The sequence below is a fragment of the Crocuta crocuta genome, unplaced genomic scaffold (genome assembly GCF_008692635.1).
Source record: "Crocuta crocuta isolate KB4526 unplaced genomic scaffold, BGI_CrCroc_1.0 scaffold166, whole genome shotgun sequence".
NCBI lineage: Eukaryota > Metazoa > Chordata > Mammalia > Carnivora > Hyaenidae > Crocuta > Crocuta crocuta.
The window spans coordinates 2319631-2342904 of record NW_027531018.1 but is presented as its reverse complement, the minus strand read 5'-3'; the positions used below and the strand labels follow the sequence as shown (position 1 = coordinate 2342904).

The following is a 23274-nucleotide window of genomic DNA, read 5'->3' as shown; positions in this document are numbered from 1 at the left end:
TCTTCTTGTTTTTGAGAGCAGTCACACAGGAAGGAGACAGCTGGGGGGTAGAGAATGCTATCTGCCGACATGGATGAGTATCCTTGCAGAAAACTGACCAACACATTCATGGGAAATTTGTTCCTTCCTGCTATTTCCTAATGAACTAAAGCTAATTGCTACAGATAATTCAGATGTCAAAATGGACTTAAATCATGATGATCTCATAGGATTAAAAAAAACAACAAGAACATTTAATTTTCAGTCTGGTAGTTTTTATAAAACAGCACTCTAGGGGCAACTGGATGGCTCAGTAGGTTAAGCATCTTGAGTTCAGCTCAGATCATGATCTCACAGTTCATGAGTTTGAGCCCCACATCGGGCTCTCTGCTGACAGCTCAGAGCCTGCTTGGATGCTCTCTCCCGATCTCCCTGCCCCTTCCCCCTTCAAATATAAATAATAAGACATTTTTTAAAAACAGCACTCTAAACAAAATATGAACAGTTTTAGTGGTTTTAGTAAGCAAGTCTTCAAATGACAGTGCATTCACCTATAACTGTGTCAGAATGGACTCAGTTACAACTAGCGATATAAAGACCACCACCTGGGGTACCTGGGTGGCTCAGTTGGTTAAGTATCCAACTTCAACTCAGGTCATGATATCACGTTTGTGGGTTCAAGCCTGGCATCAGGCTCTGGGCTGACAGCTCAGAGCCTGGAGCCTGCTTCGGATTCAGTGTCTCCCTCTCTCTCTGCCCCTCACCCACTCATCCTCTGTCTCTGTCTCAAAAATACATAAAACATTTAAAAAACAAAGAAAGAAAGAAAGAAAGAACACCACCAGACCAAGACTGGCCTTTAACAAAGGAACCTAGGATTTTATTGCAGCTCTCAAATTGAACCAAAACCCTTCCTGCTGAGTTTCGTCTGTGGGCCACTCAAGGTAGGTCCTGGTGTTCATGATCTTCCGCAGCTTACAGAAACGCTGGGGGATGGCCTTTTTCTCAATGGGCTCCAGAAGAATGAGAATGACAGCATCGTTGTTCTCATCAAACAGACGAAAATGGGAGAAGTCCAGTTCATACTTGCACCACTCACTCTTCACAAAGTTTTCAGAAAGCACAAAGATGGTTTTGTGGCTCTTCTCGATGGAGTCGATGATATTGTCAATAATCCACTTGCCAGGAATAAAGTCCCGCTTGTGAAGACACAATTTGAAGGGAGGGTCAAAGTGCTCCAGCTCCTGGACCATAAGGTTCTCCACCCAGTGGGAATCCCGTTCACTGTAAGACACAAAGGCGTCATAGCAGAGGTCCCGCTGGGGAGCTTTCCTGGGCTTCCTTTTGGCCTGGAGCCAAGCCCACATCATTTTCATGTACCACAGCCCATGGAAGCGGTGGCACAGAACCCCCGTGAGCAAGATCAGCAGGAAAAGGACACAGCACACGGCAGACACTAGAGCTGCCCTGTGGCATTCAGAAGCCGGGAGATGGGTGTCCTGAACCCGCTGGCCCCGCACATAGAATGGAGAGTCACACACGTAATTGTCTGGCCAGTCGATCAGGATCTGGGCCAGCGCTTGCTGCTCCTGAGTGAAAGACAGGAATTCACAGGAGCAAATGAAATTGTTGCCGCCAGCTTCCAAAGTCGTCAGTCTTTGAAAAGAATCAAGTTGCTCCTTAGAGAAAGTATTTATTGCATTTCTGCTGATTCTCATGGTCTGTAAGGTGGGTAAGAAGGAGGCATCTGGCAGAGTCTTCAACTTATTTCTGGAAATATAAAGTTCCTTGAGTTGTGGCAAAGTCAAAGAAAATGAATCAAGATTATTATTGCTAATATCTAAAATTTCCAGTGTCCAGGGGATGCATCGGGTTACACTGTGTATCCTGGTGTTGGATAAGTTCAAATATTTCAACTTTTCTGGCCACTGACAAGTTTCGGGCATAGAAAGATAACTGTTCTTACTAATATCAAGGTTAGTCAAGTTTTTCAGAGTAAGCAAAACTTCTCCGGTTTTTTCTAATGATTTCAACCGATTTTGCCTTAAAATTAAGGTTTGTACGAGGGGCCAGGCTTGCTCACAGGCTGCATTTCTCAAGTATTCTTCAACCATTAAATTGTCACTGAGATCCAAATATTCTAATGATTTTAAATGTTGTGAAAGTAAACAAGGAACCAGAAACACCTTACTGCTTTCTACTGTGATTCTTTTAACTCTTCCTGTAAGTGAATACACACTACTCAGATCATAAAATGAGTAGAAGTACGGAATCTCCAACCTCCGTACTGTTAATGTCTCTATCCCATTCACACTTCCAATTTCGCCCAAGTCAGAGATGTCAAAGTCCCCAATCCCATGAAGGGTACAGTCCTCAAACTCGACTTCTAACACTCCAGAAACATAATTCAACAGTTTTACAAGTTCGCTAAAACTTCCATCGGTGATTTTCACATTTTTAAACGTCCACTTTTTAATCAATGTATTTGTTTCACTGATGGATGCTTCTGAAAAATGTAAAGTGTTCAAATGAGTATCTCTCAGTTCTAAATGTTCCAAGGAACTTAAGAGATCTACAAAAATCTTCAGCAGTAATTCAGGCTGTTTCATACGAAGGGCCAGATGGCTGATGTTCTGAATGGACTTCAAACTCTTTGGCTCATACTTCTGGAGATTTGAAGCATCGATCTCAAGTTCCTCAAGAAAAGTCAGCCCAGCAAAATCCTTTTCCTGAATCTCAGTGAAACTGTAAATATTTCCTACTTTCAGAATTCGCAGAACTGTGAGCTGAGAAAAAAGAGGTGTTGGCCCAAGTGATTTGTAAGGATTTCCCAGTAAGTTTAAGAACTTCAAGGAAGAAAGGGGCCTGAACCACGAGGAGGATAAATTAGATATGTGATTATAGGATAAGTCCAAATGTTCAAGACCCCCCAGGGAAAAAAAAGAATCTTCCTCTATTGTGTTAATTTCATTGGACTCCAGCCTCAGGGCCCTGAGGTTCACACAGCCCCACAGGTCACTGTTGCCAACGTTGGTGATCTCATTGTTGGAGAGGTCAAGGCTTCTCACAGCTGCTGTGAGCCCTGAGGGGATGGAGGTTAAAGATCTGGAGCGGCCCTCACAGACACCAGTGGGGTCACAGGACAGAGAAGATTGATCAAGGGCTCCTTCCTTGGAGAGGCTGGTTACAGCCCCCAAGATCCACGCTGTCCACAAAACACGTGACATTGTCCAGTGATTCAACCTACAAATAAAAGAGGTTCAAATGAGTGATTGTGTTTGACAGTATATTATGATTCCAGTTCTTGAGAAATGTTTTATAAGATGTAACACACACACACACACACACACACACACACACACACACACACCCCTACATGGAAATAACAGAGTACAAATGGAATGTATGAATGGGGATATGTTGCTGCCACATCCAGCAGCACTAACACAGACATTTGCCACCATGCCATGTCTTAAAGGTCCAATACCATCTGGGAGTACAGAGCAGGACTCACTACACATGAACTGAAAGAATAAGTAAATGAATGAATGGAGGAATGAACAAGCAAGCAGGTTAAGACATGAGCTAGTCTTAACCCTACGGATTTACAAGCACCTACTCTCGCACTTTAAACCTTCTTGTATTTAAGCATGCCTCTTCCCTGCCTCAGTGCCTGCTGTGGGTTAGGGATCTCACAGAGCCCACTCGCAGCTCTCACTGGACAAGTATTCAATGACTGCAGCTCCAGCGGTTACATGGTCTTTCACCAAAAGAAAAAGGTCCCGTGTTCCCATGCTTCACCTACTCCTAGCAGACGGGAGGGATGAGGGGAACCCCAGGCAGAGCGAGGTGGTTTGCTGGGCTGAGGGACCATCAGACCATCAGAACCTTCTCTTCCTGCAGAAAAGTGCAGAAAGTAGTGCCCCAGTCTGCGTGGGCGGGGGGAGTACAGCTGTCTGCACACTCTCCCACTGCTAGTTTACAACTGTGAATCCAGCACTCTTTTTCTTCCCACCTCCTGGGCCCTGTGTCCCGCATTGGTGCTATTCATCTCTCCTTCCTGGTGTCTGCACTCCTTTGTCTGCACTTGCTCACTACATTAACTCTACAAAAAAAAATTTTTTTAATTTAACCCCAAGAAGAAAACTTTGTGGGTAAAACTAATTTCCCACGTTCACAGAATCTGAGAGATTACAAAGGCCTGGGCTGTATAATTCATAAGTACAGAGAATTAAAATATAAATAATGTTAATACATACTTGGTTGGGAAATTTAATAGCTGTTGCTGCCAGATTTTTTATGGCCACAACAGTGCAACTGCTTTGCATCCCCTCCTGTCTCTTTTAGGTAAAGGGGGCCGTATCATGCATACTTATTCTAGATTTTCACTTCTCACCTAACAATATGGCTTTCTCCGTCCATATATTCAGATGTTTCTGATTTTTTCCCAGCGGATCACAGCGTTTCATAATATGGATAAACCATAATTTGCATTCCTATCAGCACTATATGAGAGTTCCAATTGCCTTATCTCTTGCCCCCACTTTGTACTGCCAGTCTTTTTAATTTCAGCTATTCTGGTAAGTGGTGCAATCCCATCTGAGTCTCAATTTCATTTCCTAGACTAATAATGAATCTGAACGCCTTTGCATATGATCCTTCGGAATCCTCATTTGTAATGTGCCTGTTTCAGTTTTGGGCCTACTGTTTTCTATAGGGTTGTCACTATTATAATAATTATTATAAATATTAAGTTATATACATTTAAACATATATACTCTGGAAATGGAAGATACATATGTTACAAATACAGGCATTCCCCAGGGATACTGCAGGTGCAGTTCCACCATAATAAAGTGACTATCACAATACAGCCAGTAAAATGAATTCTCTAATTTTCCAGTGCATATAAAAGCTATGTTTACACCACACAGTAGTCTGTTAAGTATGCAATGTCTAAAAAAAAATTGGGCACCTGGGTGGCTCAGTTGGTTAAGGGTCTAACTTCTGCTCAGGTCATGATCACACGGTTAGTGGGATTGAGCCCCGCGTCAGGCTCTGTGCTGACAGCTCGCTCAGAGCCTGGAGCCTGTTTCAGATTCTGTGTCTCCCTCTCTCTCTGACCCTCCCCTGCTCACGCTCTCTCTCTCTCTCTCAGAAATAAATAAAAAACATTAAAAAAAATTTTTTTTAAGTACATACCTTCATTTAAAAATGCTATTGCTAGGGGTGCTGGGGTGGCTCAGTCAGTTAAGTGTTTGACTTTGGCTCAGGTCATCTCACAGTTCTTGAGTTCGAGCCTCCTGTCGGGCTATGTGCTGACACCNTGCTTATTGCTAAAGAATGCTAACCATCATCTGAGATTTCAGTGAGTCACAATCACTGAGCACAGATCATCATTATGAATATAATAATAATAATAGTAAATATAATATAGGCAGAATTACCAAAATGTGCCACAGAGACACAAAGTGAGCAAATGCTGTTGGAAAAATAGCAGCGACAGATTTGCAGGGTTGCAACACACCTTCCATTTGTAAAAAACACAGTGTCTGCAAAGTGCAACAACACCAAATGCAATCAAACAAGGTATGCCTGTATCTTCTTCCACTGTGCGGCTTTCCTTCTCACTTGCTTGGTGGAATCTTCTGATGAACAGATGTTCTTAAACTTTCTACTTTGTTTCTTCATAGTAATTTCTGTGGCCTGTTTAAAAAATCTTTTTTACATTATTATGAAGATATTCTCTTTATTATTTTCTAAAATCTCTATTGCTTTGCCTTTCATTCTTAGGCCTATAAACCACATGGGATTAATAGCTGAGATAGCAGACAGGATCCATTTTATTTCCAAAATGGGTATTCAATTGACCCAGCACCATTTTTAATTTTTTTTTTTAATGTTTTATTTATTTCTAGGAGAGAGAGAGACAGCGTGAGCAGGGGAGGGCCAGAGAGAGAGGGTGTCACAGACTGAAACAGGCTCCAGGCTCCGAGCTGGCAGTCAGCACAGAGCCCGACGCGGGGCTCGAACCCACGAACCGCGAGATCATGACCTAAGTGAAAGTCGGACGCTTAACCGACTAAGCCACCCAGGCGCCCCAAGACCCAGCACCATTTTTAAAAAGATCACTTTGGAGAAGCAGTCAACAATATTACTTTTGTCAATTGTCACACGTCCTCACAAGGGTGAGTTTGTTTCATTGCTCTCTATTCTGATCCAATGTCTATTTGTCTTATCCTTGTACCAGTATCACTATATTAAGTATATAACATAACTTAATATCCCAGGGTGGGGGGAGGGCACAAATCCTTCCTGTTTATTGTTTTTCTTCAAAAGAGGTTTAGTTAGTCTTGGCCCTTTGCATATTCTTATAAATTACAGCATCAGCTTATCAGTTTCAAAAACCAAACTTATTTATTTTAATTGGCAATACTATGAATCTGTAGTTCAATTCTGGAATTACTGACATCATTACAATACTGAATCTTTCAATCCATGAGCATCTTTCCATTTATTTAGGTTTTCTTTAACTTATCACAATAATATCTTATGGTTTTCTGCACAGAGGTCTTGAGCATATTTTGTGAGATTTATTCCCAGGCATATCTTCAAAGCTTTAAAAACAGTAATACATACTTATGTGTGATATATATATTTTACAATTGAATTTTATGTACTTACCATGCACTAAGCAACCTTGCTAAATTGATTTAGTAATTCCAATTTGTAGATTTTTATCTTCTATATACATAATCACATCAGCCAGATATAATAATGTTTTTTCTCTTTTCCTATCGTTATACCTTTACCTTATTTTCTTGATTACTGAATGTTGAATTTTATCAAATTCTTTTTTCTCTTCCTGTATCTACTGAAATAATAACATGAATTACCTCCTATACTGTGTTACTACTGGTGATTATATTAAACAATTTGGTGTTAAGACAATGTTGCAGTTTTAGACGAAATCCAAGTTAGCCTGGATATATTATCCTTTTTATATTTTACTGGATATATTTATTTACTAACATTTCCTTAGAATTTATGCATCTATATTCAGAAGTGAAATCACCCTACACATTTCCTTTCCTTTGCTTTCACCAATGCCACCTTCTAAGACTGCAGTTTTTGTTAATATTTGTACATCTTTCTTGTTTTTGTGAAATACATTAAATATGCTTAACAGCTATAGAATATACAGCTATAGATCTGGATATCCAGATNTGTAGTTTGGTGAGTTCCTTATAGATTCTGGATATCCAGATCTTCTTTTTATTCATCTGTCAGCTTTGATAAGTTGTGTTTTTCAAGGAATTTATTATTTTCTTTTAATTGTACAAATTTATTGATACCTACTTACAACATCCTCTTACTATTATAATATTTGCAAAACCTATAGTGAGGTTCGCTATTTCATTCCTTAGATGAGTAATTGGTGCCAGCTTTCTTTATTATCTTGACTGTCTCTGGTTTGTCATTTTTTACTAGCGTTTTCAAAAACCAACTTCTCAGTTTATAGATCCTCTATTTCTTTTCTATTTCGCCAATTTCTATTCTTATACTACTACTTCCTTCTGCTTTTTCTGGATTTTATTTTACTCTTCTTATTCCAATTTCTTAAGGTAGATGCTTCCTCATTAATTTTCAGCCATTCTTCATTTCTGATATATTCATTTATGGCTATAAATTTTCATCTAAGCACAACTTTAGCTGTATTTTTCATGGCTTTTTCTTTTCTGTTCTTTCCATATTTTGCCTCTCCAAGTTTCAGTCTTGAAATTTACTTCTAATCTGTTTTCTAGATTATGCTTCTTTCTTCAGCTGTGTTTAATTTACTGTTAAATCCATCCACTGCTTTTAAATGTTTTGGGTATCGTCATTTTCATCTGGTTAATTTCTGTTGGATCCTTTTCTCCATCTGCTATGTCATTTTTTGTAGTTTTAAGCTCTCTGCTGAAATTATCAATCTTGTCTTGCATCACCTTGAACACAGTAAGCATAGTCTGATAGGTTGCAAGCATTTCTAACAGTCTTGAAGGGCAGGGAGTTAAAGGTTAAGGTCTGGGGCAATCATGGATGGAAAGGTAAGGCTGAACTAGAGAAAACCAAGTCCTTACATAGATTGTAGCACAGCTCTGATTTATCTGGATGGCTCAGACATTCTCAGTCTCTGAAAATGGATTAAGATGATTTCTGGAATAGCTAGTGCTCACAGGTACTGCACAAGCAAAGGAGATTTTTCTCCAGAAGAGAATAACGTTATCCTAGTCCTCAAATTTCTTTCTACAAACAGTGTTTCAAGTTGATTTTCCAGGACACAATAAAAAACAAGCAGGTACGAAAGGAAGCAATCTAATGAGTATGAGAGGAGCAGAAACATCAGGCAATGGAAACCAGGCCATAAAGACTACAGATCCAGTATCATACCCACCTCTAACACTAATGGGGGTAAAATGAGATGAGATTACTATTTGGTACTATATTTATCCCATTGTCTTTCTGCTTAATTAGTTATTGAAAAAAATCATCTTAGTATAACTGTACTGGGCAATGAAAATTTACTTGATTTTTTCCATTTTATAATAAATAGCACAAACCTTAAAAAATCTATATAGTTTTCAGGTAAGATTTGAAGGTCAATACATTGGTTTCTAAATTCATCCTAGCCTCTTGACTCTAAAATGTAAAATTCACAAGAGCAGAGATCTTGGGCTATTTTATACAAATATGTGGTATCTATTGCATGGTGAGTTTGCAACAAATACTAATTACTGATGATGCTAAAACTGCCATTAACAACTTGACACTGAAGATGAGAGTCACTCCTTACTCCTCGCATTTCCTCTATACATTACAGTAGGGGACAGAGAGCTCCTCAAAGTGAGACATGGAGAAAGGGAAAAGCAATGGCTAAAGTTAGACTGAGTGGAGTCATATCTGATGAGAATTGTGGGTCTGGACAAAGCATAAAATCATCTGCTTAAAGAATTCATAAAATTGGGGTGCCTAGGTATCTCAGTGGGTTAAGGGTCTGACACTTAGTTTTGGCTCAGGTCATAATTTCATGGTTGGTGAGTTCGAGCCCTGTGTCAGACTCTGTGCTGGCAGTGCGGAGCCTGCTTGGGATTCTCTCTCTACCCGCCCCCCTCTGCTGCTCCCCAACTCGATAGATAGATAGATAGATAGATAGATAGATAGATATATAAACTAACTAACTAAAAAAAAAAAAAGAATTCTGAAAATTGACAGAGTGGTAAGGAATTACTGTTTCAAGACCCAAGAAAGGTTGGCAGTCTGACACGTAAGCCTGGCATTAGAGGCAACTTCTGCTGTGCACATCTGCTGAAGCAGAACTGAGAGGAAGTTGAAGCCTTGTTGTCCCCAGAGAAACCACGACCAGATACCCACGTCAGGGTGAGGGCTGTAATGGCTGAGTAGAGCAGGAGTGGAGAAGGGACTCAGGGCCCCGGGCACGGCTGAGAACTGAAAGTGCACTCTCCATTAAGCCACGGGCAGGGAAAAGGCTACACCTTATGCGAACAGGGATCTCAAAAACCTCTGCCCTCTGGCCCTGGATGAAAGCTAGCCTCTTAAAAACCTCCTCTAAGAAATCAGAACTCCAGGCCTGCCACATATACTGGTGTGGATCCAAATATTAAAAGAATAAAAATTTTTTGGAATTAAAAAAAAATAAGTTCCCAAATTACAAATGCATTTCCCCAGAAAAATAAAGAATAAAAATTAAAAACAATAAAGTATAAAAGAATAAAGTATAATTAATATAAATATGTTCTTATTCATTAAATTAATAAATGATAACAAAGACTAAACAGTTTCTAAAAGAATAAAAATTCCTCACTTAGCCTGAAAACAATGTAATAATATCCTCAAAGGGCAGAGAAGACACACCTGCCAATCTAGACGTCAGTACCCATTTAAATTATCATTTAAGAGTAAAGTGAGACAGGCATTTTCAGACCTTCAAAACCTAAAAACCAATAAAGAATTTTTATCTATACTCCATCATTGAAAGAAGTACCCAAAAACATAAGTTCTTCAGCAATATGGAAAATAAACCTGGTAAAAGTAGGCAGCAAGAAAGTAGGATTGCATTTTTTTCCATTTAATAATTGATAAGGAAGAAGATAGCACTTAAGAACTCAGGCTTGGCTTCAGGTATGAGGAAAAAGGAATGTAAATTTTAAGTGCTATTGTGGAGGTAAGTCCAATTTTGACAAGCAAGTCTCCTATTTATAAGGAGTAAACACAACTTACATTTATTACTAGATCTTTGTAAGGAGGCCACACTCACAATGTCCTATGCCATAAATCATGTTTAATTACTATTTAACCAACCAAGCCAAATTTTTAAAGAAAACAATACAAAAAATTAACCGATAGCTTAGAAACTTACAAAACATGCTGTAAACTTCTGACAATTTTCGTAAAATGAGAGCATTATAAAAAGTTTAAAGATGCAAATGTTCTCTGCTTAGAAGAGGAACTTAAAATATTGGTGAACAAGTCAAAATAGGATGCTTGCCATTTCCTTTTCTCTTTTCTTTTCTTGTCTCTACTTTCAAGTCAGGCCACCCTATCTATCAATTGCTTTTTGGTAAAGTTCTGAGTTAGTAGCAGACAGGACCTTCTGCAAGATTAGCATCATCTCAGCAAGCTGAGCTGTTTGTTTATATTTGAACAATCTCTCTCTCCTCTCTCTCTCTCTCTCTCCCCCTTCCTCCCTCCCTCCCTCCTTAAAAGACAGAAACAACAAACGAAAACAGTAAAAGTACTATACTGGCTTGCGGCTAAGTTCTAAACACAAGTTCTCATTTATAGTATTTGGAGAAGTTAGAAGGGGGAACTTCAGAGAATTCTTTAAAGAACTCGGCTAAGCTTAAATGCTCTAAATTATTTTCTCATCAGAGGCATAACTCATATCTTCTAAGGATGGAGGAACACGGAGCAGGCGTGAAGCGGGCTGGAGGTTGGGGAACGAGAGTCCCATGCAGATCCTGAGTCCTGAACTTTTCCCACTTCTCAGCCACAGTGACGGAAATCCGACTTTGGAAGTTTGGTGCCTGCAGTAACCCAGGAGCGCAGACAAACCCCCAGCGNCGGGCGCGGCGGGCGCCCCTCCTCGCCGGCTGCGGGAACCGTCGGTCGCCGAGCGCGGCGCGGCGCAGGGAGGAAGAGGCCGTGTGGCCTCGCGGCCGCCTTTGTCCTCGGGCCGGGCCGCTTCAGGTGACCTCGCCTGTGGGTTGTGGCCGATCCGAGGCGGCCCGAGTCCGAGGAGGGCTCTGGGGCCAGCGGAGGTCGTGGGGCAGAACCGAGATTGCTAGCGGCCCCCGCGTGGGAATTCCCGACGCACAGAGGAAATTCCGCAATCCCGGAGGCCAGTTACCCAACCAGTATCACCCGGAAGCTCTGGCACTCAAGGACTCACATTCCTCAGAAACACACCGTCTTTAAATTCCACTTCGTTCTTCTCCATGCTTGGGAGCCCAAATTCATGCTGATCCCCGCCCTCAACAATTTCTATCTCCAGGGTCCACTCCCACCTTCAAGTCTATCCTCCCCTATGTTAAAATAGCTCACCAGTCAGCATCCAGACCAACATAGCAAAACATTGCCTGAGGAGCCCATGACTGTAGCACCTATCTCCCACCCCTGCTCTTACCACGAACGATGTGGGGCTCCGAAGGATTTTGAATACAAATTCTAACCATGCTCAGTTCCACCCCAGCCTCTCGAAGTAATGAAACAAAGACTTAGACTGGTTTTCTTCCTTGCCACAGACACTAGTGAAGAATGTTCATGAGGGAAACAAATTACCTTTTGAAAATTAAGCTGCCTTAAGAATATTCATAGAGTGCATTTTATACTCGTAATTATAGTTGATCTTCACGAGCTGAGGCAGAGGAAGCATTCTTGCCCCTCTTTCACACACTAAGAAATGCCATGCAAATTGTGGCAGAACTGAGATCTGAAATGAGAATTTTACCTTTCTCCTGCTATATTCCACATCCCTGATCCTCATTAAAGGTTCCACTCTCAGGCAAACTTAATCAGGAGGCATGAATGTGATCTTTAGAGGGTGGAGTCTGATTTTCTTTTCAAGTTACAGACTATGTGGATATTTCTCTGTCCCTGATGATTGCAGGCTCTGCAGCCACCTGAAAAGACTTTCTTTCTTTTTTTTTTTTAAATGTTTTATTTATTTCTGAGAGAGAGAGAGAGAGAGAGAGAGAGCATGAGAAGGGGAGGGTCAGAGAGAGAGAGGGAGACACAATCCAGAACAGGCTCCAGGCTCTGAGCTGGCTGTCAGCACAGAGCCCGACGCGGGGCTCAAACCCAGGAACCGTGAGATCATGACCTGAGCCTAAGTTGGACGCTTAACCGTCTGAGCCACCCAGGCGCCCCCTGAAAAGACTTTCTTACTACTTCAAAATCTCCACCTCCCTCCCTCATGCATTCTCCAGTGCAGAGGTAAGAAAACTTCCTCCCAGTATTTTCACCAAACCTAAACAGCTTTTTTTTTTCTCTGTATATCTTTAGTCAAATTGTCTAGATTGACTAATGTAATTGCTTTGTAATCCTGAAGACACTTAGAATGTTCTGGCAAAGTCAGGTAGAAATCATTTATTTGCCCATAAGTTATTAACAGTGTCTTCTATATAGAATAAAGATTATTCTACCCTATCAGCAAAGCTATTAGGATGTTCTACGTAGGCACAGACCTTCAAAGCCCTTTCTTTTTTTTTTTTAATGTTTATTTATTTTAGAGAGAGACAGAGACAGAAACAGAGAGAGACAGAACATGAATAGGGGAGGGGCAGAGAGAGAGGGAGACATAGAATCCAAAGCAGGCTCCAGGCTCTGCACTGTCAGCACAGAGCCCGACACAGGGCTCGAACTCATGAACCACAAGATTATGACCTGAGCTGAAGCCAGACACTCAACTGACTGAGCCATCCAAGTGCCCCCAAAGCACTTTCAAATATATCTTTTCATCTGAATCTCATAAGAGCACATGAAATAAATAGTTCTGATATTATTACAGCTATTAAACCCAGTTTGGACGCCAAGACTCCTTAGTCAGTCCGCTTTTCAGTTTGGCATAAGGCCTCCTACAACTCACTACAAAACTTATTTTATAAGGTTAGAAAATGCACACATAATATGAAAGGGTATTTGGGAAAGAATAACTCATGTAGATATTTATATTGCCGAGTACCTGACTGAAATTCTAAAATGAAGTTATCAAAATTCACAGTATGTCTTTTTCACATAAAGTAGCTTGTAATAGTTAAATAAAATAATAAGAAACGCATCAGCGAAAAGTCACTTAATGAAAATCTAATATAACCCCTGCATTATTTTATAGACCTTTGTACACAAATAACGATTCTTCAAATTTTTTCAATTCTGAAAAGATTTCATTAACATCTGTAAGTTTTGAAGAATGTGCTTAATATTGCCTCTGCAAAGTAATAGTAAAATTCTAAGTCAACACAGAAACAAGTTTTGAAAACTGAGAATATTTCATTCTATATATATTTCCATTTTTAAAACTACAGTTATTTTTCAATTCAAACACTTCCTGCTGGAAATGGCCTTTTTCTCAATGGGCTCCAGAAGAATGAGAATGACAGCATCGTTGTTCTCATCAAACAGACGAAAATGGGAGAAGTCCAGTTCATACTTGCACCACTCACTCTTCACAAAGTTTTCAGAAAGCACAAAGATGGTTTTGTGGCTCTTCTCGATGGAGTCGATGATATTGTCAATAATCCACTTGCCAGGAATAAAGTCCCGCTTGTGAAGACACAATTTGAAGGGAGGGTCAAAGTGCTCCAGCTCCTGGACCATAAGGTTCTCCACCCAGTGGGAATCCCGTTCACTGTAAGACACAAAGGCGTCATAGCAGAGGTCCCGCTGGGGAGCTTTCCTGGGCTTCCTTTTGGCCTGGAGCCAAGCCCACATCATTTTCATGTACCACAGCCCATGGAAGCGGTGGCACAGAACCCCCGTGAGCAAGATCAGCAGGAAAAGGACACAGCACACGGCAGACACTAGAGCTGCCCTGTGGCATTCAGAAGCCGGGAGATGGGTGTCCTGAACCCGCTGGCCCCGCACATAGAATGGAGAGTCACACACGTAATTGTCTGGCCAGTCGATCAGGATCTGGGCCAGCGCTTGCTGCTCCTGAGTGAAAGACAGGAATTCACAGGAGCAAATGAAATTGTTGCCGCCAGCTTCCAAAGTCGTCAGTCTTTGAAAAGAATCAAGTTGCTCCTTAGAGAAAGTGTTATTTTCCTACTTACTTTCAAAGAAAAAGGAAGTATCCGGTAGTGTCTTCAATACATAGCTGAAAAGGTCAAGTTCTTTAAGTTGTGGCAAAATAAAAGATTTTATTGCAAACATCGACTATGCCTAGTGTCTGAGAAACATTGTGGGTTAAAACGTATAATGTAGTGTTGGGAAAATTTGAGTCTTCTACCTTTTCTGGCCACTGATAAGTGTTAGGTAAAGAACCAAGTATACACTCACCAAGACTAAGCTCAGGTTTTTCTAAAGTAATATTTTCTGGAGTCTATAGATTATTTTATCTTAAATTCAAGGTATGCAGGAATGCCAAGTATACTTATAACTGGAATGTTTCAATTATTCTTCAACAATCAAATTTTCACTGAGATCCAAATATCTTCTTAAATTAAGAAGATACAGTATTACGCAGACTTTGGCAATTTCAAGTGTGAATATCTTTCATTAATATAAAACAATGTCTTTAAAGTTCTATTGTCTCAAAAAAATCTCATAATTTTCCTGAAGTATACAGCCTTCTAGTTCTACCCCCAAAACTGATTTTTCAGTATGGGCTTGACTGTAGGGTTCTCTTCCCTTATCTCTCATCTTATACAAAAAGCAATGTCTCTTTCTTCTAAACATCTTGGAAGCTTGAAAGATCAACCAAATCTCTCAGAGTAAAACTGACTGCTTCATATGGGTCAAAAGGAACAAGCTTCCAGTTATAAGGTAAATAAGTTCTAGAGATGTAATATGCAATGACTATAGTTAACAAATATTGCATTGTGTATTTGAAAGTTGTTAAGAGAGTAGATTTTGAAAGTTCTGATCATAAGAAAAAAATTATAACTATGTGAGGTGATGGATATTAACTAAAGTTATAGAGTTAATCATTTCATTATACATATATATCTATATCAAATCATTATGTTGTACAGATTTAATACACTACTATAAGTGAATTATAGCTCAATAAAACTGGAAAAAAATCATACTGAGATACCCCTACATGTTCACCAGAATGGTTAAAATTAAAGGCTGACAATACCAAGCATTGATAAGGATGTACAACAACAAACTCTCATATATTGCTGGTGGGAATGCAAAATGCTATACCCACTTTGGAAAAGTTTGACAATTCCTTATAAAAATTAATCATCACTTAATCTGTGACCCAGAAATCCTTCTCCTTGGGTATTTACCCTCAAGATATGAAAACATAATCCGCAGAAAGTCACGTATTTTATTCAAAGCTAGAAGCAACCCAAATATCTATCAACTGGTGAATAGATTTTAAAATTTGTTGTATATTTATACAATACTGTATCCAAACAATAGAATACTACTCAGCAATTAAAAGGAAGAAATGATACATTGCAAGAACATGGATGGCTCTCAAAGCATTATGCTAAGTGAAAGAAGTCAGGTACAAACAGATAGATGCTGTAGAGCCCATTTATCTGAAATTCTACATAAAGCAAAACTATGACAAAAGATCATACCAGGAGATACCAGGGAGCCAGGTGGGTGAAGAGGACTGGCTGAAAAGGGCCATACAAGAATTTTGGGAATGATGGTAATGTTCTGTATCATGATTGTGGTGGTGGTTACACACTGTATATCTTTGCCAAAGCTCATCAAATTGTATTTTTAGACTGATAAATGTTATCGTACATAAATTATCTTAGTAATTATCTTTTAAAAATCCTCTTTTCTCCTAGAGCAAAGGATAGGTGTATCAAGCCTCCAAAGCAGGGGAACTGGCCTGCTAGCTCTTTGAGAGAAGGAAGAAGAAAACATCTTATTTCTCTAGCAAGACATAAAATAAAATAATCACTTATAGAATATGCCCTTTTACCTTGATAAGGTGACATTGATTTCTCTCACAACCAAAAGAGCTCTAAGATTTATTGATGGAAAGAAAACTAAATTTCTTTTTTTTTTAACTATTTTTATTTATTTCTAGGAGAGAGAGAGAGAGAGAGAGAGACAGCATGAGCAGGGGAGGGTCAGAGAGAGAGGGAGTCACAGACTGAAACAGGCTCCAGGCTCTGAGCTGGCAGTCAGCACAGAGCCTGACGTGGGGCTCGAACCCACGAACCGCGAGATCAAGACCTAAGCAAAAGTCAGACTCTTAACCGACTAAGCCACCCAGGCGCCCCAGAAAACTAAATTTCTTAAGTAACTCAGAAATTCCAAATGACTTTGAAACATAATATCATAATATCTTCTCAAATTGTATTCAGATGGCTTTATCCCTTCTGGAATGCTCATTTTCAGCTCACCATCTTCCTAATATCACTCTATGCCTACTCGGAGCAATTCATCACCCAGCTTCCACAAAGTCCATTTGAGGACTGAATTTATCATGCTGTAATGATTCCAGAAATTAAGACACCCTTGGAAGAATAATTTCAATATTAATTCTGGTAGGAAGGAAGGAAGGGAGGGAGGAAGGGAGGGAGAGAGGGAGGGAGGGAAGGAAGGAAGGAAGGAAGGAAGGAGGGAGATTAACTAAAACCTCTCCAAATAAAATTGATTGTTTCATATGTTGGGCCAAATAATTGATCCTCTACATTGATTTCAAGCTTCTTGGTATATATCTCTGGGATAAAAACATCAATGTTGAGTTGATTCATATATTTCCTTTTTCTTAATTTAGAGAATTTGTAAATATTTCAGGAAATATTTGGGAAATGGAAAAAAAAAAAGAGAGAAAGATATTTTCCCTCAAGTTTTTTGGTGGGCCATCCCAGAAGCAAAGGGCCAAATCATGAGGGTAATGTAAGAGGTAAATTGTCATAGTATAGGTCCAAACACACAAAACTATCAAGACAAGGCAAATTATTTTCGTCTATTGCAAGACTTCCAGTAGGCAATAGAAAAGGAGATTTCAAATTTACACACATGTGCTGAATTGTAGCTAGATATAAATTTCATGCAGGCATAGATTTTATTCTTTTGGCAGTGAAGGGTCTCCAGCCCCTACAACATAGTGGGACTAATCAACTACTAATTGTTGAGTGCTGAATAGATCTCTGTTTCCAGAACATCGGTTAGGTCTAGAGAAATAGAGTAGAAATACCTGAAGTGGCCACTGCAGACACACAGTGGGGCTACAAGGGAGAAAAATCTGATCAATGGCTTCTTGCCCTGACTTCTAACCTTGCCACACAGCAGCTGGCCTCTTTTAAAGATTGGAATAAAGAAATAAAATGCTTGATTTCCAAACATGTAAGCAAACCATGAGTGAACAATTAGTATTATTTTGATATCTATAACAGTTATATAGTATCATCAGGCAAGCAGAGTATGAAAAGAAGGCAGGATTTTTATCAAGTTCCAAGTCCTTTGGCTCCTTGGAAAATACACTGAAATCAAATAACTGCTGAGTCCAACCATGTTGTGTGGCAGGCTGGGTAGGAGTTGCTGACTTCTGTGTGGATGGAAAAAATGAAGTCATAATATGACTCAAGTCCCGGGATGTGAGCTATGTGACCACTGCCTTCTTAGTTTCAGTCCTATTATAAAGTATAATTATGGTTCAAAACTACATTGATGCATCACCTCACACCTGTCAGAATGACTATTACCAACAAGACCAGAAGTAATGAATGATGGCGAAGATGAGGGGAAAGGGAACCGTTATGTATCATCGGTGGGATAATAAATTGGTGCAGCCACTGTGGAAAACAGTATGGAAGTTCCTCAAAAAAATAAAAGTACAAAGACTATACCATGCAGCAATTCCACAACTGGGTATCTGTCCGAAGAAAATGAAAACGCTAATTCAAAAAAGGTTATGCATCTCTATGTTCATTGTAGTATCATTTAAAATACCAAGATATGTTAACANGGGGGGAGGGGGGATGGGCATGGAGGAGGGCACTTGTGGTGATGAGCACTGGGTGTTATGTGGAAACTAATTTGACAATAAACTATTTGTAAAAAAAATTAAATTAAATTTAAAAAGTATCTCATATAAAAAAAAAGGATATTAAGCTGAGTGAAATAAATCAGAGAAAGACAAAAACTGCATGATTTCACTTATATGTGGAATCCAAAAAAACAAAGCAAGACAAAATCCAGGCACATAGGTACAGAGAACAGATTGGTGGTTGCCAGAGGAGAGGGAGGATTGGGGGCAGGGGTATAAATGGTTTATGAAGTACAAACCTCCAGCAATAAAATAAATATGCCATGAGGATGTAATGTACAGCATGGGAAATATAGTCAATAATATTACATTAACTTGGTAAGATGACTTTGCATGGTAACTGGACTTACTGTGTGACTATTTTGCAAGGTATACAAGTGTAGACTTGCTATGTTATATACCTGAAACTGATATACTGTTAATTATACCTCAATAAAAAAATAAAATGTATACTTCATACTCTTGTTAATACTGGTGGTTACATTAATCAATTCAGTATCAAGACAATGCTATATTTTTAGAAAAAATCCAAGTTACTCTGAATATATTACCCTTTTTATACTTCACTGGATATATTTCTTTACTAATATTTTCCTTACAGTGTTTGCATCCGTATTCAGACATAAAATTGCCCTATACATTTCCTTTCCTTTCTTTTGGTAGTATTCATCAATGCCACCTTCTGACCCTACTATTTATAAATACCCAGTCAAACCTAAAATCTTAAGGAAATACAAAAGTTTTTAACTTTGTCAATTTAGTACTTTAGATAGTCAATCCTAAAGCTGAAGCAAACTTCTGGATTGTCTCTGCAGACAAAACTTTCTGAGGACATTTAATATTTTTAAAAATCTTATTTTAGAGAGAGAGTAGGAAAAGGGGTGGGGGGAGAGGGACAGAGAGAGACAGACAGAGAGAGAGAGAGAGAGAGAGAGAGAGAATCTTAAGCAGGAGAGAGAGAGAGAGAGAGAGAGAGGGAGAGAGGGAGGGAGATAGAGAATCTTAAGCAGGCTCCATACCAGCATAGAGCGTCACGGATGAGCCATGTGACCATGACCTGAGCCAAAATCAAGAGTCAGATGTTCAACCAACTGAGCCACCAAGGTGCCTGAGGACATTCTAAAAAGCCTATGTTAACGAAATTAAATTTGAGTCACTAAAAATATTGTCAAGTCCTTCCCATGTTAACCGCTGCTCTTTCTTCAATGGCTGCCTGTTGCCATCACTTCCCCTCACCTGAATCGTCAGGGCCAAGTCACCAGCCTGCTCGAGTGTGTCCAGCTAGTTTCCTCCCACCCTTCCTCCAGCTGTAGCCCCTGTGAGCTGTCAATCACTGGTAAATGTCCAACCATGTATACGTTTTTTACCATGAACAGTTCCTGCCCTCTCAGATCACTAAAATGATTTGTGCTAAATCCCAGTTCGTATGATGAGATTTAATCGATCACTCCATGGTGTTTCATGGTTTTCTGCAAAGAGCATCATCAGATCCAGAAACCCTATTCCCTGACCAAGTTTAAGAAGATTGTTTCTTTCCCAATCTTTTGTAAGAAAACCAGTTTCTCTGAGGCTACGGGCTCATGTCATGCCATTTGACTTCTGGCCTCCTGTTTCTGTCACCATCCGCTGACCGTCTAGTCCCTTCCCCCCATTTGTTGAAGTCTTTGGCACCGGTTCATAGACTTCTTCCCAAGATCCTCCAGAAGCCCAGGTGGCTTCACTGTTCCCAAAGCCTCTCAGTCCGTTTACCTCCTCCGCCCAGAAGATCTCTTCTGTGCTACATCAGCCACTCCCCAGACTTGGTCATTGCCTACAGTCGTCCAAGCTCTAAATGTCTAACTCAAGCCTCCTGCATCTTGCTCAGAGTCAACTGATTTCCTTCCTCTTTCCCCAATCCATTTGTCATCTCCTTCCTTCTCTTTCTTGCTGATTTAGTGCAGATTGAGGGAAATATTCACAGCAAACTGGAGCTCGCTGGTGGAAGAGTCAGCAGACCCTGGGTTTCCCGTTCTCTTGGCATCATATGCAGAATTCTACTTGACCCAAACACTTCTGGTTCACCAGGAAGGAGCTCCTTCCTTCTTTTTATAGGAAAAAACCCACTGGGGTGTGGCCACCAGACAGTGGGAACATTCATGCCGGCCACTGGGGTGGGGGTGTGCTAGGGGTGCCAGGAAGAGGCCTCAGAGAGTTGAGAGAGTGCACAGCCCTTCTTGTTCACAATCTTCCTTCCTAAGAGCTTTGTTTGGTGTTGCCAAACATGGGGTTGAAGACCAGGGTTTTACTTCCTCCTCAATCTGTGCAAGTCTTCCCTTCTCTTCACTACGAACACCTGGGGCTTTCTCAGTATAATATCACGTAAAATACTACACAAAAAGCTTCAGGTTCTCCCACTCCTGCGTCAGATTGCTCTATCAAATCGAAATTCTAGAGTCACCACGGTCTCTTCTCCTTATGTTTCTGTTTCTCCTACAAAAGCCCAATCCTAAAGTACCCCCCTGCCTGCTTTCTTAGAGGGCAGTGGGCATTTTTATTCCATTTCTCTAAGTCACCCGTACTCTTCGCAATAATAGTCGACACTCCTAGCACACTCCTTCCGCCGCTGACCATCTTTGCCTCCTCATATCCTTTCAGGGATGACTTGTCTTCTTACCTCACAGAGAAAATTAAAGCCATCTGAAGAAATCCCCTCAACTTCCCACTTCTGAACTTCCCTCCACACCAGTCCTCCTCCCTCCTGCCTCAGTAGAGGGGGGCCTGGTCCGCCCCCACTTGTCCACTCCGGACACTGTCCTTCCCTTCCCTCCCAGGAGCCACACATTGCCTGTCCTCCCTTCTCTCTCTCACACTGTCTACCTCTCTGCCTCAACCAGACCAGTCTTGCCAATATTTATACATGCTCAAGTCTCCTCCAGCTATTTTTTTTAAACAAACAAACAAAAATCTCATCTCCCTCAAGCTTCTTTCTTTCTCTCTCCCTCTCTCCCCCTTCATAGTCCAAATTCTGAAAAGAGCTCTTTATAGTCACTGTCCCTATTGTTGCTGACTGCTCCTTCCTTTGTAAAACATTTTCGTCCTTTGTTTCCATGCCCCCACATACTCGCTTTTCCTTTTCAACTCTCCTTTTCAAACTTACCCTTCCCTACCCTATATCTGAAGTCTAGGGGCAAGGCCAGTCCTCAATGGCTACTTGCTTCCTAAGGAATATCATTCATGTCCATCCACATGCCTGTTCCTTTCAAACTAGTCTCCTGCCCAAAAATCTCATCTAAGCCTAGCTGAGATATCTGTCTCCTTTCGTGTCTCAGAACACGTCCACTCAATGTATACAAATCTGAGCTCCCATTTCTTGCCAAGGCTTGTCCTTTCTTAGCAGTCTTTATTTCAACATGTGGTGCCCACCATTCATCCAGATGCATCTGCTACAGGACTTAGTCCTGCTGATCTCACCTCTAATCCACCCAACTCCGTTTATTCCCACTACCATGATCCTAGTTCAAGCTGCCTTCCCCTCTTGCCTGAGCTGCAGAAACAACCTCCTAACTGCTCTCACCTACTTCATCTTCTCCATATCCGCTTCTGCACACAGCATCCAGAGCAGCTCCATTTAATGAAAATACGATGGGAGCCACAAATGCAAGCTACACACATTTGAAATTTTCCAGTAGCTACATTTAAAAAGTAAGAAACAGGTAAAATTAATTTTGTAAGTGCTTATTTATTTATTTTGAGGGAGAGAGAGAAAGTGCAAGCAGAGGAGGGGCACAGAGAGAGAGAGAGAATCCCAAGCAGATTTGGGACTCGATCTCACAAACCATGAGATCATGACCTGAGCTGAAATCAAAAGACGCTTATCTGACTAAGCTGCCCAGGTGCCCCTAAAATTTAATCATTTTTTATTTCACCACAAATATTACCATTTCAATATGGAAGCAATAGTTTAAAATTAATGAGATATTTTATGTTGTTTTTTATACTAAGTCTTTGAAATCATATTTCACATTTAGAGTAAATCTCAACCAAGACCAACAACATTTCAAGTGTTCAGTAGCCATGTGTAGCTAGTAGCTACCATTATTGGACAGTACAGATCTAGAATGATTTTTTTATAGTGTAAAATCTGATCATTTCATACTACTCCGTATTAAAAATTCTTCTGCGATCTTAATCCAGGTAGACTGCACGGCCCTGTAGGGTCTGTGGTATGACTCCTGGTCTCTGTCTCTTCACCCCCTTACCATCTGTGTGCCAGCCACAATTGCCTTTCATGTTTTCAGACAGTTTCCACGTCCCACAAACCCTTTGCATATGCCTTTTGTGAATACCATCCTTTACCACCACCCCTTTCACCTCCACCCCCACCATCAAGTCCAACGTCATTGCCACCCTGCCCTCCACCACACCACCAACTCCACTATCAATTCCACCTCCACCAGCACCAGCACCACCTGCCGCAGATACTCTCACTTCCCCTTCTGTTCATACTCACCTTCACTTCCCCTACTCTAAAGCCTAGTTATGTGTTCCTTTCCTTCCTAGCACTCATCTCAGTTTGTAACTATTCACTCATTTGTGTGATTAAAGCCTGACTTTCACTAGGACACAAAAAGGAATTTTTAAATTTAGTTCATCATTGTATCCTCAGTGGTTACCCAGTAACTTGTACATAGTATTTGATTAAAATGTTTGAATAAAGGAACAAATCAGGATAATCAGGAAAAAAAAGAACTATAATATGGGGTACATAGAGCTTGAAGAAAGGAGAAGTCAGTGAACACTATTAAGTCTGGCAAGTAGACTCCAAAGAGGGGCCAGAGGAGGAAATTCCTACTGTGGAGACCCTATCTTGTGCCAAGATCTCTGCTCATTGCTTCATATGTGTTTGTTTATTCCTATAAGAAGTCTCCAGGGCAGGGATTGTCTGCATTTCAAATTCAAGGAGGCTCAGAAGGGTTCAGGAACTTGCTAAGTAACATAATTGGGATTGGATCCATGGTCTGTCTGATTTCAAAGCCCACATGTCATGCATTTCACTAGAGCTCCAT

General features: G+C 40.4%; 2 protein-coding genes across 4 annotated transcripts; both read right to left on the bottom strand.

The window, feature by feature from the left end:
* Positions 1 to 832: 832 nt before the first annotated feature.
* Positions 833 to 20140, bottom strand: LOC144237253 (toll-like receptor 2). 3 transcript variants are annotated; one of them, XM_077770926.1, is made up of 2 exons: positions 19979 to 20140; positions 833 to 3222 (listed from the first exon to the last, which is right to left on the bottom strand). In XM_077770926.1, exon 2 carries the CDS (start codon positions 3204 to 3206, stop codon positions 852 to 854), a length of 2355 nt encoding a protein of 784 aa, XP_077627052.1. In that variant the 5' UTR covers positions 3207 to 3222; positions 19979 to 20140; the 3' UTR covers positions 833 to 851. The 3 variants fall into 3 exon arrangements, with proteins under 3 accessions (XP_077627052.1, XP_077627051.1, XP_077627053.1); XM_077770925.1 differs by lacking the exon at positions 19979 to 20140 and adding an exon at positions 5507 to 5694; XM_077770927.1 differs by lacking the exon at positions 19979 to 20140 and adding an exon at positions 5427 to 5447.
* LOC144237254 (toll-like receptor 2) lies at positions 13508 to 14982 on the bottom strand. The gene is given in 1 exon segment (XM_077770928.1): positions 13508 to 14982. A coding segment is annotated over 1 exon segment (840 nt). The 5' UTR covers positions 14410 to 14982; the 3' UTR covers positions 13508 to 13569.
* Positions 20141 to 23274: the final 3134 nt, after the last annotated feature.

Excerpts from the sequence above, each read along its gene's own strand:
- LOC144237253 (XM_077770926.1), bottom strand. The coding sequence starts at position 3,206 with ATGTCACGTGTTTTGTGGACAGCGTGGATCTTGGGGGCTGTAACCAGC.